This window comes from Miniopterus natalensis, chromosome 2 (assembly GCF_054644295.1).
Source record: "Miniopterus natalensis isolate mMinNat1 chromosome 2, mMinNat1.hap1, whole genome shotgun sequence".
NCBI lineage: Eukaryota > Metazoa > Chordata > Mammalia > Chiroptera > Miniopteridae > Miniopterus > Miniopterus natalensis.
The window spans coordinates 101,572,473-101,588,030 of record NC_142082.1 but is presented as its reverse complement, the minus strand read 5'-3'; the positions used below and the strand labels follow the sequence as shown (position 1 = coordinate 101,588,030).

General features: G+C 45.2%; 2 protein-coding genes and 2 non-coding genes across 5 annotated transcripts; all 4 read left to right on the top strand.

The window, feature by feature from the left end:
* Window positions 1-630: 630 nt before the first annotated feature.
* RPL21 (ribosomal protein L21) lies at window positions 631-5,251 on the top strand. The gene is made up of 6 exons (XM_016224893.2): window positions 631-735; window positions 3,008-3,086; window positions 3,559-3,620; window positions 4,174-4,286; window positions 4,711-4,861; window positions 5,043-5,251. Exons 2-6 carry the CDS (start codon window positions 3,020-3,022, stop codon window positions 5,130-5,132), a joined length of 483 nt encoding a protein of 160 aa, XP_016080379.1. The 5' UTR covers window positions 631-735; window positions 3,008-3,019; the 3' UTR covers window positions 5,133-5,251.
* Window positions 3,994-4,064, top strand: LOC148093766 (small nucleolar RNA SNORD102). The gene has a single exon (XR_015714127.1). It is a non-coding gene; the product is annotated as a small nucleolar RNA SNORD102 (small nucleolar RNA).
* On the top strand, window positions 4,325-4,452 carry LOC148093765 (small nucleolar RNA SNORA27). Its single transcript, XR_015714133.1, has one exon. It is a non-coding gene; the product is annotated as a small nucleolar RNA SNORA27 (small nucleolar RNA).
* A 5,868-nt stretch (window positions 5,252-11,119) lies between the features above and the next one.
* RASL11A (RAS like family 11 member A) lies at window positions 11,120-14,965 on the top strand. 2 transcript variants are annotated; one of them, XM_016224807.2, is made up of 4 exons: window positions 11,120-11,583; window positions 13,089-13,145; window positions 13,252-13,331; window positions 14,252-14,965. In XM_016224807.2, the coding sequence occupies exons 2-4, from the start codon at window positions 13,091-13,093 to the stop codon at window positions 14,717-14,719; spliced, it is 603 nt and encodes a 200-aa protein (XP_016080293.1). In that variant the 5' UTR covers window positions 11,120-11,583; window positions 13,089-13,090; the 3' UTR covers window positions 14,720-14,965. The 2 variants fall into 2 exon arrangements, with proteins under 2 accessions (XP_016080293.1, XP_087669982.1); XM_087813856.1 differs by lacking the exon at window positions 11,120-11,583 and adding an exon at window positions 12,583-12,742.
* The last annotated feature ends 593 nt before the right edge of the window (window positions 14,966-15,558 follow it).

Genomic DNA, 15,558 nt, shown 5'->3' with positions numbered 1-15,558 from the left:
TGACTATCCCACAATGTTCCTTACCCTCTTACCGATGTATGTTTCCTAATTTTTGCTTCTACTCACAGTGTTGTTGCGTACATCATTGTCTCCATATCAAAGTTCATATAAAATACGTACTTTGGATGGGATGCTGGGATTTGGCATTTGAACATTTTCATGTCCACTAGATTTTGCCAAACTGCTTTCCAAAGCGGTTGTGACATTTACGCACACACCAGCAGGCGTGTAGTGTGTTCTGACGCACTTGAGGAAAACAACTTTTGAGAGACATACGAATTGGATACTAGCCTCGCCTTAACCATAGCTTGACTTTTGTGCCACGCAGTCACGTCTACAAACAGCAGTCAGGGGCACGTAAAGCTCCTTACGCGCTAGGACCAGAGACACTCCTGGCCGCCCGGACACAGACACACCCGCTTCCGGCGTAGCCTTTGACGCAAGGACGGCCGTAGGCACGCTCGGGGCGACGGCGTCGTTTTTGACGTCCTTGAAAGCCCCTTTCCGGGCTGTCTGGCAAGGTCCAAGTGTCAGCTTATGGTGGTCGATTGATTCTTTTTCATAAGAAAGGAAAAAATCCTGACAGGCTCTTCTTGTTCTCAGAGACGATTCCCTAAGCCCGGAAGATTAGGCTGGCGTTTCCTTCTGGCAGTGCCGCGGGCAGCTCTCAGGCCCTTGTAAGGCGCGCGCCCCAGCTCCGCCTCCTTCCTTTCGGCCGGAACCGCCATCTGCCAGGTAGGCCTGCGCGTGGCTCTCGGCGACCGGGGCTCCACAGACTTGAGTCCTAAGCCAGAGGATGCTGAGGACGCGTGTTGGGGCTATAGATAGACTGTCTAGACTACCTGGGTTCCTGTGGTCTGGGTGGTGGAGCTCTGCCTATCCAGACAGGGAGCGGCGTGCGGCTGGCAGTGCCAGGCGTGGGGCGGGGGTCGAGACCAGGCTGCGATGCCGCGGCCTAGGAGGGGCCGGGCTCGGGAAAAACGAGGCCGACTCACCTGCATGAGGCTTCTCGGGTCAGCCTGGAAAGAAACTCGCCTTGTGTCCTCACGGCTTCGCTCTGCTATCCTGGGCCTTCTCGGACAGGCTCTGTGGGGCCGGGCCCCGTTGTTTGATACATTTTAAACTTCTATCAATGCGGCATTTTTACTCCTCGTCTGACATCCACATTTGTGATGCTGTCGAGTTGGGACTTCGGGGTAGTAGGAACGGGGCTAATACTAGGAGCCGGCTTTAATCTTCGGCGAAGCCTGGTTGTGGGTGAAAGCCTCGTGGTCGGAGAACGGAGTAAGTTCGCACTGTGTCGACCTGGATAGTGAACCCTAGACACTAGTTTTTGGTGCATGAAATGATTTCCCGTTTTTAAATTTTGGCCCCGGATCGCAGTTGGGCAAAAGGAAGACTTTGTTTTGGGCATTGTTTTGTTTAATGCTGGGGCATCTTGTGTTAAATGAATTGATTCCCGGATAGCTGTGTGTCTGATTTAGAAGTTCAGGGGAAAGGTTTTGAATAACCACTTAATCTTAGTTTATTATCTTTTTGTCTAGTTTGTAGGTAGTAGCTGCCTGCCACCAGAGTTGACCAAACTGCAGGTTGCATCCCATAGTGGTTTCCAGTTTTGGAAATAATAGAAACTTTATGTGTATTGGGTTGTGTTGTAAAATGATTTCTTATTCGGAAAGATGGGTCTGGTGCAAGGAGCATGAGCTCTGGAGTCAGAAATGGCTCCAATTACTGATTCTGTCACTTGACACAAGTTACTGGGACCTGCAGAGCATCTTTCCATGTTTATGAATTTAACACAAGTTTATGTGAACTTAGTATTTCGAGGATGAAAACAGGGCACCTGGCATTTAATAATGGGTACTTAGTTGCTTTTAAAATAAAGGGTGCATTTGTTGTAACAGTGGTTTGTTTGGCTTTGGTGGGTTAGGTTAAACATTCTTGTGTCTCCTTTTCACAAGTTATATGAAAAGGGTACTTGGTGGAGTCACTTTTCTTTATTAAGGAGTGTTAATTAAGAGACCAGTTTATGTTAGAACTCTTGTCAACAAGTTCAGCGAGACTTAGGTATATTTTGCCTTGTACTAATTGTCAGCAGTGGTGGTTCCGCCCTTAGATGACCTGAAACAGTTGAAACCTTTTGGGAAACAAAGTGAAAGATTCCATTTTAAATGCCTATAATAGGTGAATGCTTAGATAAATTAACTATTATTTATTGGTAAGCACTTTGCATGTGCTAGGAATTGCTTAGTGCTTTGTAGCCATTATCTTAGTTTTAACCCTGTTTTAAAGGTGAGAACCAGGGATTAAATGTAGGTCTCCCAGCAAGTAAGTGGCAAAACCTATGTCAGAATTAGGTCAGTGATTATAAAACTTGTTTTCCCCCCTTCTATCCTACATATATTACCTAGTAAACAATTGTGTGAACAATCAGAAATATGAAGAGAGCTGGGGATTTTTGACAGTTAATAGATTTTTGTACAAGAGATACACTGACACCAAAAAAAAATAGGTTTTTAATAAAATGGGTTTAATCCACCATATAAAAATTCAAGGCTGAGTTTTGTTTTGCTTTCTAACAATATATTATAGTTAGTAATTCCAGTGCCCTTGGCATTCTAGGCTGAGTTCTACAGGTAAGAGTGTGGTAGAGGTTCTGTTGTGTTTATATTCTAATAGGCCAAGTACTGCTTGGGATTCTAAAATCCAGTTCTGCTCCTTAGGAGTTTTAATGTTATAGAACTTAGGCAGGTTTGGCAAAGATCTTACTTGCTAAAATGATGGTTTTTACCCTTTGTAAGAAATATTTGCTGGTGAGCCAGCTTTTTAGGTTGTTTCCCAATTCTGGCATTGCTACTGAGATGCAGACATTTGAAATTATGGGGGTTTTATTGTTTGGTTGGGTTGTTTTGTGTGTGTTTTTGTTTGTGTTGTGTGTTTTTTTGTTAAAGGGACAAATAACCAATTTTGCCATTGTGTTTGACTATTTTATACTTTCTGATTCCAGTAATTAGCCAAAATGACCAACACAAAGGGAAAGAGGAGAGGCACCCGCTATATGTTCTCTAGACCTTTTAGAAAACATGGTAAGTAGGTTTACTCTCTTTGAGAGCAAGCATGGCATACATTTGTGTTGCAGTTCATTTAATGTATTCTTTTTTTTAAAATATATCTTTATTGATTTCAGAGAGAGGAAAGGAGAGGGAGAGAGAGAGAGATAGAAACATCAATGATGAGAGAGTCATTGATCGGCTGCCTCGAGCCCACAACCCGGGCATGTGCCCTGACCGGGAATCGAACCCCGATCGCCTGGATCCTAGGTCGATGCTCAACCTCTGAGCCACGCCTGGCTGGGCCATTTAATGTATTCTTAATCATGGCAGTTAACCGGCACCTACCTAACTTATTTTGTAATAACAAGCATGGATTTTATATGGTAGTTCTTAACTTGCCAACTAGCAAGATTTTAAAATGTACACAACTGTCACTAGTTGAAAGCTAGTGAGGTTATATTTCTTTGACTTGACTTTTTAATCTCAATACTACTTTATTTTTTAGGAGTTGTTCCTTTGGCCACATACATGCGCATCTACAAGAAAGGTGATATTGTAGACATCAAGGTAAACTATAAAATTAGGGAAATACCATTAGAAGTCAGAAAAGTTGTATTTAATGCGACATAGGAATTCAAATACTAGTGTATATTGCACCTATTGGGTCTTTTTATCTTCTTGAATGGGGAAAATCCATTGCCTTTGCAAGCTAATTTCATTAACTTTTAAAACAAGTTTCTGTAGTGCTATTCTTGAGTCTAAGAACTTTCTCATTGCTTGTTAGCAGCCAGTGGAGAAATACAGGAGAAATAATCATGAGTTTGTTGAGGTGAAAAGGAATACCTTAGTGCAAAATTTCATTATTCGTGGTGATTACTAATAAAACCAGTGAAAGCTGTGTTCTTTGTGACCAATATTTGAGTGTATCCTGGTACTCTAGAGCTTAATGATGATTGTCTTTTTGATTGCTTAAAGCAACGTGAAAAATGCATTTCACCGGCTCTGAAAGCTCTTGAGTTGCTATTTAAAAGAGAAAAATCTTAAGAGTCTCTCACTTTAATAAAAGGGTTTAAATGGAGGGGGAACTTGCTGAGATGACATTTATCTCCTTTCTTAACAGGGAATGGGCACTGTTCAAAAAGGAATGCCCCACAAATGTTACCATGGCAAAACTGGAAGAGTCTACAATGTCACCCAGCATGCAGTGGGCATTGTTGTGAACAAACAGGTCAAGTAAGTAATGTCATATTTCTTGGATTTGTATTCCCTTATACCCCCTTTTCACTTTGCCAATTGGACTTATGTCTTTATTGGTCATTCGAGTGGGGCAAAGGAAATAATCCTTTTAAAACTCAAGCAAACTGGGTGTTTGTTTTGTATCCTGTCAGAGGAAACAAACTGAAATAGACTTAGTGGAAAGTCTTATGGGATTTGGTATTCAGTAGCACTAGTTGTCAAAGTACAAAAAGTTTAATAGTTGTAAATGTTATTACCGATCTGGTTTTGGTTAAATTAGTGTTTCAGGGTCTGTTACTTTATCCCTGTGGGTAAAAGGTTCATCACTTACTTAATAAATGAAACTGCCAAGGGAGTTTTGAAAATTTTGGTTACGTATTTTATGGAGTATTTATAAGAATTTCTGCTTTGCTTTCTGCAGGGGCAAGATTCTTGCCAAGAGAATTAATGTACGCATCGAGCATATTAAGCACTCTAAGAGCCGAGATAGCTTCCTGAAACGTGTGAAGGAAAATGATCAGAAAAAGAAGGAAGCCAAAGAGAAAGGTACCTGGGTTCAACTGAAGCGTCAGGTGAGTGCTTGACAAAGGGTTTTTTGGTTGATCATGGAACCTGAAACTTGCTCCGTGATAATTTTCCTTTTTATGAAAGTAAAGTTAAACTAGTATATATGTTATTTCATTGTTTCTGAGAGCACTTTGAAATTAATTACAGTTCTTTATGTAATTATTCTCTCGCCTTTTTTTTTAATAGCCTGCTCCACCCAGAGAAGCACACTTTGTGAGAACCAATGGAAAGGAGCCTGAGCTGCTGGAACCCATTCCCTATGAATTCATGGCATGATAAGTGTTAAAAAAAAAAAAAAAAAGACCTCAATACTGATAAAAATGTTTCTCTTAATTGGGTAGAAGTGTGGTATCCCTTCCCCCCAAAAAATAATTAAAGAAAACTTTGTGCCCTGATTCATTGGGTGATGTCCTTACTGTTCAAATTTAGTGGGGTTTTTTGTTTGTTTGTTCCTGAAAGGTGGGGTGGTTTACTTTGCAACAAAGAATGTACTCCTTTGGTTAGGAAATGGCATCTGTTGCATTACAGTTAAAACTCAAGGAAAGTTGACTAAATTAGATGATAAGTAGCCATATTTTAAGGTTCAGAAACTTGCCTTTGAAGTCTGCTACTTAAAAATAGATGGTTTAAAGCCCAGCCAGGCGTGGCTCAGCATTTGAGCATCACCTATGATCCAGGAGATTGCTTTTCAACTCCTGGTCAGGGCACATGCCTGGATTGTGGGCTCGATCCCCAGTGGGGGGTTTGCAGGAGGCAGCTGATCAGTGATGTCTCTCTCTCTTTCCCTTCTCAATGAAGATAGATTTTTTTAAAAAGTAGATTGTTTAAAGTACCCTGTTCTTTGTGAGTTACATACTAGTTCTGAGTTACTTCCACTTGGCACATGTTAGAAAATAATAGTGTTCATGATCATTTGGAAGTAGAATACCTTTTTTATTTCAACCAAGGATAAACATTTATATAGCAGTTAATATGTTGTGTTGCATTCTGAGTACTTGTTTTGCCCATTTTACATTAAAAGAAGCTGAGACACAGTTAACTTGCCCAAGGCTGCAAGTGCAAAGTGTTAGGCAAAGATTCAAACCTAAGCAGTCTGGCTCCATAATCAGGCCTTAATCTGTAGTGTTATAATGCTCCATATTTGGAACATTTTTTAAAATATGTTTTTATTGATTTTAGAAAGAGGAAGAGAGAGAGAGAAATACCAATGAGAGAGAAACATCGATCGGCTGCCAGGGATTGAGCCTGCAACCCAGGCATGTGCCCTGACCATGAATCAAATCAGCAACCTGCCCAGCCGGGCGTGGCTCAGCGGTTGAGTGTCGACCTAGGATCCAGGCGATTGGGGTTCGATTCCTGGTCGGGGCACATGCCCGGGTTGTGGGCTCGATCAATGACTCATCATTGATGTTTCTATCTCTCTCCCTCTCCTTTCCTCTCTGAAATCAATAAAGATATATTTAAAAAAAAAAAAATCAGCAACCTCTTGGTGCATAGGTCAACACTTAACCACTGAGCCATACCAACAGGGCTTAATGGGAACATAAGTTACTTTGTGTATAGTTGGAGCACATTTAGGTTATTCTGTTTCTTCCTGGATATTTACTTGGATGTGGCAAGCAACTCAAATATCCTGAAGAGAAATCCTAGTTGCCTTCAATATTCTGTGATCGCTGTAGCAAAAGTATCAGTTTATTTGAAATGGAAACCTTGACACTTCTCATAGTATTCTCTTCCGCACTAATAGACTCAAGGACGAGAACCTATTCATTTTTATAATTCAGTGAATGGTTAAGTAAACCCAGTGTTAGTGGCGTTCAGTTTTCTCCAGTGAAGTGTGATGATAATAGGTCTGCTTTGGGATCCAGCAAACCTGGTTTTGAATCTCGGTGAATGCCTAACATAACTCAAGTGGTATTAACTGCCCTTAAAGGTTCACATTTAGTGATAGAAAATTGTGTTTAAACATGCTTTATATTGGTCAACAATTCACTGTCACACAAAGCAACTAGGAAAACATGAATTGCTTCATATTTTCTAATCTTAGTTGATGGCACCACTGCACCCAGTTGAAGTCACTAACTCTTAATGTGTCTCTCACTTTGCATATTTAAAATTGCATTTCCTAAATATCTTTCTAGCCATTTTTAAGGCAAAATAAGGTAAGGAGTATAGGAGGACAGCAGAGGGGAAACAGTTGGTGCTAACAGGGCTCTCATTTCTGCCCTCTTTTTTCACTGATTTTTTTCCTGGTTTCTTGTGTCTTTGACCCTTTCCACTTGCTGCTTCCTTGACTAGCCTATAGACCTCTGAAAACCAGCAAATAAAACAAGCCGCTTCTCCTGTGCCTTCTCTTATAGCTTAATTTCCTAGTCCCACTGCAAATATGGCTTCTGCTTCCACCACTCCAGTGAAACTACTAAAAGTTAACAAAACACTTGATAATTAAATTTAGATACTATTTAATTTGACTTTATCTCCCTAAATATTTGACAGAATCAACTTTTTTCTCTCTCTTCCAGAGGCTTCTGCCATTATACTTTTTCCCAGTTCTTAATCATACCTGACTTCCCCCTCATTCTGGCTCCTTGATGTTCCAAGGAGTTTGTTCTGGGTAGAGTTGTAAGCCAGTGGTTCACAAAGTATGGGTCTCCAGCTGGCTGCATCAACATCTGGAAACTTGTTAAAAATGCAGACCTACCAGAGAACAACTTGTCAAATTCTGGGGGTGGGGCCCAGCACTCTTAAGTTTTAGGTGATTAAGGTGCATGTTCAACTTTGAGAACTACTGATTCTGTCAGTCATCCCTAATATACTTGACACCAGAGTTCAGAGCTCACTTTTTCTGAAGCTCTAGATCTGATATTTACAACTTGGGCGGCTCCATCTGGATGTCCTTCAAATATACAGATTAGTTTGGAAGGTTTTATTAGATGAATTAAGTTGAAACCCCTGAGCCTAGAGGAATGTATGTGTGCTGATAAGATTATGTACATGCCTCGAAATTCAGGTCCTTTTAAATAATAAGCATGACAGATTGCAAATTTGTAAATTAATCCTTTACAGTTCCCTTTTCTTAACATATTGAAAGTAAGTATTCTAACTCAAACTTTTCACCCTGTTCTTCCTAAGAGTCAAGATCGGAAGTGAGGTTGCATGGTTACTTGAACTTTTAATTCTGATTTAGCCAGGTATCTTAAGGCTCCTGCTTTTATTCAGTTGAACCCAGCCCCAAGGATTGAATAAAATATAGCACACTCTTTGAAGTCCTCTGAAAGTTGTGGCAAAAAAACCCACTCAGTTTCCTGTCTTTCCTATATTTCCACTAGTGTACATTAGCATTTTCTCTACTGGGATGGAAAAAATGCTAACGTAAAAAATTGCTAAAAATTAGCAATAAGAATTGCTAAGATATAAACAAGATAGGTTTGTCAATTTTTTATTTTTATTTTTTGAGAACGAGAATTTAAAACTGAATTTGACTTAATTGAAATATGTGTGTTTACAGCATTCATTCCAGCCCCACAGAGGGGAAAAAAAATGTTATTTTGCAAAACATCAAAATAACAGCGAGGCAGCTGTTGCTGCTGAGGTGGGAAGTATGTCAAAGAATGGATAAGCTGTCAGCCAAGGTTCTGTGCTGTGAGGCTCTTCAGACAGTGAAGGTGCGGGACAAGGAGCAATTGGCAGCCCTCACAAAGCCCCTGGGGGAAAAGGCAGAGCCAAATGCTTTCATACACCTAGCAGGAGTAGAATTCATGGAAATCGTTTGGATCGGAAAGAAATAGCTAGGGGTACTCCACTGTCTACCAAATGAGGTGACGTCTTAGCTGAAGTGAAGATGTGATTGGATTTTTTTGCTCCTGAGAAAGAAAGTTCCACCTGCTTTGTCATTCTATGTACATGACCAGAGTACTCTCCTTCCTGCTGTCCACACTAGTGGACAGCACCAAGATTTGGAATCGGGTTGGACTGTCCACTACTGAATGGCTCTGACTGGATAAGTTCCTAAACTTGTCTGAACCTCAATTTAGAAGATATTTTACCAATTTCATAGGGCTAATTAAGATTAAGGAAGAATTAAGATGATTTAGAATTTTTTTGTTAATTCTACAGTGATTTATGAATGATCAACTTTATGGGGATGTCTGTGAAGGCAGGTGGGAGTATCTTATGTACTTTATTGTCCTCTCAGTAAATGTTTCATAATAGAACTTAGCTGTCCTTTGTGTTCTGTACCCACACTTAATAGCCTTACAGAGTAGATTTTCAGTTATTTTGACTGTTGAAATAAAGTAGTAAGTTGGTAGGAGACAGAAGCATTAATTCCTATTCTGGGGAAAGTACTGAAAGTCAGCGTCTGAGTCTCCAGTAAGCACAGTAGTATTTATTCAAGGATTTAGGCTATACAGGAAAGGTAACTCATACTGAGCAAAGGCTGGTGGTGGGAGGAACTTTTTTTTCATTCTCGCCTGAGGATATATTGAGAGAAAGAAACACTGATGTGAGAGAGAAACATCACTTGTCTCTGGTATGCACCACGACCTGAGATCAAACCTGCAACCTAGGTATGTGCCTTGATGGAACGGAATCTGCAATGTGTGTGTGTGCGCGTGCGCGCGGGATGATGCTCCAACCAACTGAGCAACCGGGCCAGGGCTGGGAAGGATGTTCTTGAACTAGTGGAGTACAGCCCCTTGGCAAAGTTTTGCCTGAGGCTACACATTAAGCTTATTTAGCTGGTAAAGGGTTAATAACTCTAAGCCTGGTGATATTTGCATATTCTAATTCCTGTCCTTCATTCTTTTTCTAAACACCCTCGGATTTGTGTATCCATATCTGCCTACACACTTCTATTATCTTTCTAAAGCCACTTCAGCTAGTTGCACCACAGTTTTACGTAACTGGATACAGAAATCCAGATGAAAAAAACACCAGCAGCAACAATTTACGCAAGGCTATATAATTCCACAGTTTAGTAATATGTTATCTGCAGTAAAAGGTCATGGACTCTCTTGTGTATCTGTAAATGCAAAGAGCTTTCCAAGGAGAATGGGATAACATGTTGATCTCACTGAGCAAAGATGCTATGTAAATGCAAAATGGGACGTAATTGCCACAGGGCAGAGAACAGTCTTAGAAATCTTCCTTATTGGGTGACCTTAAACGTAAGTGATCTTATACCTGACTGGGAATGTAAGGTGGAGTGAGGTGAAGAGGTGAGCCCGAGATTCAGCCAAGAAAGGGCTTTTCCCTTGAAAGTTCTGCATTTAGACCCCAGGAAAGTGAAGCGTTTGTGGCAGATCCCATTGACAGCTGCTGTTCAAGTTAGTCACAGCAATTCCAGTCGTCTTTGCTAGATACTTACATAAACTCCCAGCATCTCAGTTCTGGCCAGTGAGATATAAGAGAAAGTCTGCTCGGTTCTGAGAATTATTTTTACAGTAAGACAAAGGAAGAGAAGCCCCCCCCCCCCCCATTAAGGACAGGATGTTTGGTGAAGCAGTAGCCATTGTGTGTCCAAGAAGGAAAGGCCAAGAGTCTGAGAGACAACAAACCAGACCCCTATTGCTGAACTGCTCAAGGACCCCTGGAGCCTAATAGTTGCAAAGTTGTTCTGTAAATAGTCACTGTCTTTATGGCGCCTTTTCCCCAGTCAGGAAAGGAGGTGCCCTGCTTCAAGTCTTTCCAGTTAGACTGAAGTTTAACAGAAGGGGATTGCCTTCTGAACAGCCGAAAGTCAGTATAACGGAAATAACAGCAGCTCATCTCAGGACAGTTCCTGAACCACTTGCTCCTGAGAGCAGGTTGCTCTCAAAACTAAGGTACTGGGATAATGGTTACATTTCCATCTTTTCCAGTTCACACTGAAGACACCATTCATTGTCCGTTCAGAAAGTCAATCAGTGAACAGACATTTATTCAAGAACTTGTAAGTCCCAGGAACCACTATGTGCTGGGTAATAAAGACACAAGCTAGAGTAGTCCCTGCTCTCCTGGAGACAGACATGAGGAAAATACTCCACCAGAAAGTAGCGGCACTTGAGTGCTGTCAAAGTTACCCTGAGAGTAACCGGGAAATAGCAATGTGGATGGCAGCCGTGGTCAGAGGAAGCTTTCCCAAGGGGAATAAGTAAACTAGTCAAAACCCATTCCTGCAGGATATTCAGGATTCTTCAAGTGAGAAGTGTAGAGAGCAGTAGGGGTGGATAGGAGGAGACACCAAGACAGAGGTAGTAGAAACAATGGAACTTCGGAATTGATGTGGAAGTGAGCGTGGTGGGAGTCAAGGAAGGCTACTGGGTGGAGGCACATTCATTAGCATGGTCAATTGCAAAAAGTGCGTGTGTTCTCTACCGCTCCCTGCGTCCCAGTCCTTTCAAATGTGTCTTTGCAACTCCCTCCACTGAGAAGTGGAGTGTATTTCCCCGCCCCTTGAATTTGAGTCGGCATTGTGACTTGCTTTGGCCAACAGAAAGCAGCAGAGGTGATGGGTTCCACCTCTGAGCCTAGGTCTCAAGAAGCCTTTTCCACTTCCAGTCACCATGAGAACAAGCCTAGCAAGCCTGCTGAATGAGGAGAGGGGTGACCCATCACAACCGACTGACAGCTGCAGGGTGATACCACTTCCTCACCCTGCCAACCCTCTGCAGATGCTTGAAAGAGCCAGGCAAGATCAGCTGAGCCTGGCCCAGAGTAGGATAACCACCCACTGACCTTCAGACATGTGAGCAACTGTGAGGGTTATTGTTTTAAACCAATTGGTTTTGTGTGGTTTTTCATGCAGCAAAAGCTAACTATACAACCAAGAGAGAGGGAGGGGTGGGGGGGGGGCTGTCTAATAGGCAAGTGGACATATGAGGCTGGACTGCAGGAGGCCAGAAGCATAAGGTCCTCTAACCTGCAAGGAAGGGTAAACTCCCACGGCTCTGCCTTGCCAGGGTGGGCCCAGAAACCCAGACCAGGCCGGATGTCTGTCTTGTGCCCCCCTCCTCCCGCTCCCCGCCCCACCCTAAACTCCACTTGGCACGTGGGAGTCAGCGCTGGAAGAGTGAAGCGCACGCGTGACTCAGGGGCGCAGGTTCCAAGCCCGAGCTCCCAGCCAACGGGGTGCCTACTGAGCGCTCTCTCCTGAGTCAGCCGACAAGTGCCAGCTGGGGTGCAACGCTTACTGCCCCCGGGGCGTCGCAGGTCTGGAGCCAGGCCAACTTCCCTTGTATGGCCACTGTCTCGGGGCTCTTTCCTCTCCCTCCCCGTTTCCCCATTATTGTCACCTCTCAGCACCTTTTGAAAACAAAAGGCGACATTCGACAGGAGTTTCCCCTCCCGCTGTCGCAGAGCCCACCGGCTGACGGCACTTTCCCCCTTCCATTCGTCCCCCGGCTCCTAGCTCTGCCCTCAGGCTCCCCCGCTGGTCTAGTGACTCAGGATCGTCTCCGCGGGACGGAGGACGCGGGGCCCCGCGAGCACCGCGGGCGCGAGCCCGCCACGCCCCCCTCGGGACACGGGTTGCATTTCCAGCGTCTGGTCCCGGGCAGAGCACGTCAGGCGGCGAGACAGGGCGCCCCCAAAGGCTGGTGGCCCCTCGCTCCCGGCTCGCGCCCGTCGCTGCCGCCGGGAGGGGGGAAGAGGAGGAGCCGGAGGCGGCCGCTCCGCCCCGCGCCGAGTCCTTTAAAAGCCCGGGCGCCGCGGGCTCCGGGTCCGCGCTCCGGTGCCGAGCCCGCGCCCCTTCCCCGGCCCAGGCCCCCCGGCAGGCTCGCGCTCCATGCGGCCGCCCAGCATGTCGGGGCACTTTCTGCTCGCGCCCATCCCCGAGTCCTCCGACTACCTCCTGCCCAGGGACATCAAGCTGGCCGTGCTGGGCGCCGGCCGCGTGGGCAAGAGCGGTGAGCGGCGGGGGCCGCGCGGGCGGGGCTGGGGGGCTGGGGGCCCGGAGCCCGCGGCGGGGGACGGGCCGGGGTGGCGGGCGTCGCCTGCCCCCCGGCGCCCCCGCTGCTCCCGGCGCACCCGCTCGCGGGCTGTCGCCGGGCTGGGCGTCTGCGGGGGGCGGGCTGGAGCCGCGGGGCGCGTACCCGCAATCATCCCGCCGCAGGAGGCACGGAGACCGCCGCCGCCGCCCCTGGGTTTTGTAGAGTCCGGGGCCCATTCCTCCCTCCCTCCTTCACCCCAGGAGTGTCAGCGTTTGACTGCCCTGTCCGAGCCCTTCAGCTGATTTCCCTATTTCATTTTCAGCAATGATTGTGCGCTTCCTGACCAAGAGATTCATTGGCGATTACGAACCGAATACAGGTGAGAATAATTACGTGCCCCCCTGCTTTTGCGGCTGCATGCTCCGATTTTCTTTGTCCCGCTGAGAGTGTAAGAATTTAAAAGCAGACTCCCCTTCCTTCTCCAGGCAAGTTGTATTCAAGGCTTGTCTGCGTCGAGGGAGACCAGCTGTCCCTGCAGATCCAGGACACCCCCGGGGGAATCCAGGTAAGGCCCGGCAGGCTGCCCTTCAGACTCCGAGGGCGCTGGGGGAGCGCGAGCAAGACGTCTTAGCACAACTGCTGTGCATTTAGATGGAGCAGTGGGCTGTCCCCAGGAGAGGCCGGTCAGTGGGGTGTTAGAAACCCTGCGAGGGGGCGAGGACTGGACGGTCAGAGGCAGCTTCCTCCAGCGCCACCGCCCCACCTCGGAGAGGGGAAGAGGCGCGTCTCTTTACCCAGCTGCGGGCCGTGGCTGCTGGGATGGGTCTCACCACCTCTTCCAGAGCCGGCCGTGGAACCATTAACAAAGCTGCCTGGGCTGGATTCTGCAGAGGGTCTTCCTAGCAAGGACTGTGGAAGTGCTTCTGTTTCTAGCTGTTCCCTGGTCACTAATTGCTGTCAGAAACCCTTGGCACCTGGTCAGGAATGTAACTTGATTAACAAGTTACTTAATTGCTCTCCCTTCTAGGGAGGAAAGGTCTTGTGGAAGAACAGAAAGAAAGAATTTGTTTCTTGCAACATTCTCAAGAAGGACATGCTAAAAATATTTTTATGGGTTTTGGGAATAGATGTTTATCTTGGCTTATTTTCAAAGTTTTGCTTTTTCTGAGTTAGTTCCCTAAAAATTGCGACATTTCTGATTTGGAAGTTCTCATTGACGTCATTCTCCAGGCAGCCTCGGTCCTCCACAGACTACCTGCCGGGCAAGGAGGGGAAGCACAATGCATTGGCAGCAGCTGGTAGAATTACCCAGGCAGGGAGCCTGTCTTTCTGCATCAAAAACCTCCTTCTGCAGAAGCTGGGCAGAATCTGAAAACTATATTTAGTGATTTCTTTTTCAGCCATTGCTCAAGGGTTACTTTGATGTTATTTTGAGTCCTCTCCCACTGAGGGCTTCCTTGATCAGACTCCCTTTGATCTTTTCAGGTCCAAGACAACCTCATGCAGGTGGTTGACTCCCTGTCCAAATGGGTGCAGTGGGCAGAGGGCTTTCTGCTGGTCTATTCCATCACAGACTATGACAGCTACCAGTCCATCCGCCCCCTTTACCAGCACATCCGGAAGGTCCACCCTGACTCCAAGGCCCCTGTCATCATCGTGGGCAACAAGGGAGACCTTCTGCATGCCCGGCAGGTGCAGACCGATGATGGTGTTCAACTAGCCAATGAGCTAGGCAGTCTGTTCCTTGAAATCTCCACCAGTGAAAACTACGAAGATGTCTGCGATGTGTTTCAGCATCTCTGCAAAGAAGTGAGCAAGCTGCACAGCCTCAGTGGGGAGAGGAGAAGGGCCTCCATCATTCCTCGGCCGCGCTCTCCCAACATGCAAGACCTGAAGAGGCGCTTCAAGCAGGCTCTGTCTCCCAAAGTTAAAGCCCCCTCTGCGCTGGGGTAAACCCACGTCAGACAGACTGCCTCCTTTTTATTGTGCAGCTGAGAAGACTGGTGGGGGGAGGGGGGGTGTCTTCGTTTTTAATCACACAGAGTTTATTTTTATACAGACTATTGGTTTGCAAGTGTATGTGTATTTCTGAAAATTCAGTATTGCCTAGAAGCTGAAGAGTTGTTTTTTTAATAAAACTTTTCTTTTTTTACTGTAACTGCTAGCCACCTTTCCATTAAAGGCAAAATGGCAACATTTCGCCTGTTTCTTAAGTGTCTTTTTATAGAAATCATACTTGCACCAGAGCCCAGAACGGCTCCATGCTTGCCCTTAGTCTGAACTCTAATTGGTGTCTCTCTGTTAGGAGGGGTTTAAGTGGAGGGAATCTGTTGTGGGAGAAAGAAAAATATGTGGAGGAGGAAAGAGATTTGAATAACTGCAGGATGTGTTTAATTAGGGCATTTGCCACAGGCATGAAATTGACATCATGTGATTTTCACTGTGCACTGATGCTAAAAATTACAAGCATGAATAACATTATTATTTATTGGTACAACTGGAAGTTTATCTTCCCATCCTTATTTTAAAAACAAAACCCCACCTTTCCCTGTATGTCTTAGATCAGTAACTGTACTCTACCATCCAGGAGTAGCCTAAAAATTCTCCTTCCCCCTCTGTCTCCCTGACCCTCACTCTCAGTAAGGTATCTGATCTGTGAATTCTATTTGTCTCTAATACATCACTCTGCCGTAATTCAGGCCTTTATCTTGGCTTCTGGAATGACACCTGTCTAATTCTTTCTTCACACCAGAGCAAAATTACTAACACCAACCCTAATCACTATTTCTATG

Bases quoted from the DNA above. Each gene is read 5' to 3' on its own strand.
- RPL21 (XM_016224893.2), top strand. From the start codon at position 3,020: ATGACCAACACAAAGGGAAAGAGGAGAGGCACCCGCTATATGTTCTCT. The intron at 3,087-3,558 runs GTAAGTAGGTTT...TTTATTTTTTAG, and splicing joins TAGACCTTTTAGAAAACATG to GAGTTGTTCCTTTGGCCACA. The intron at 3,621-4,173 runs GTAAACTATAAA...CTTTCTTAACAG, and splicing joins GTGATATTGTAGACATCAAG to GGAATGGGCACTGTTCAAAA.
- RASL11A (XM_087813856.1), top strand. From the start codon at position 12,622: ATGCGGCCGCCCAGCATGTCGGGGCACTTTCTGCTCGCGCCCATCCCC. The intron at 12,743-13,088 runs GTGAGCGGCGGG...TTTCATTTTCAG, and splicing joins CGGCCGCGTGGGCAAGAGCG to CAATGATTGTGCGCTTCCTG. The intron at 13,332-14,251 runs GTAAGGCCCGGC...TGATCTTTTCAG, and splicing joins ACACCCCCGGGGGAATCCAG to GTCCAAGACAACCTCATGCA.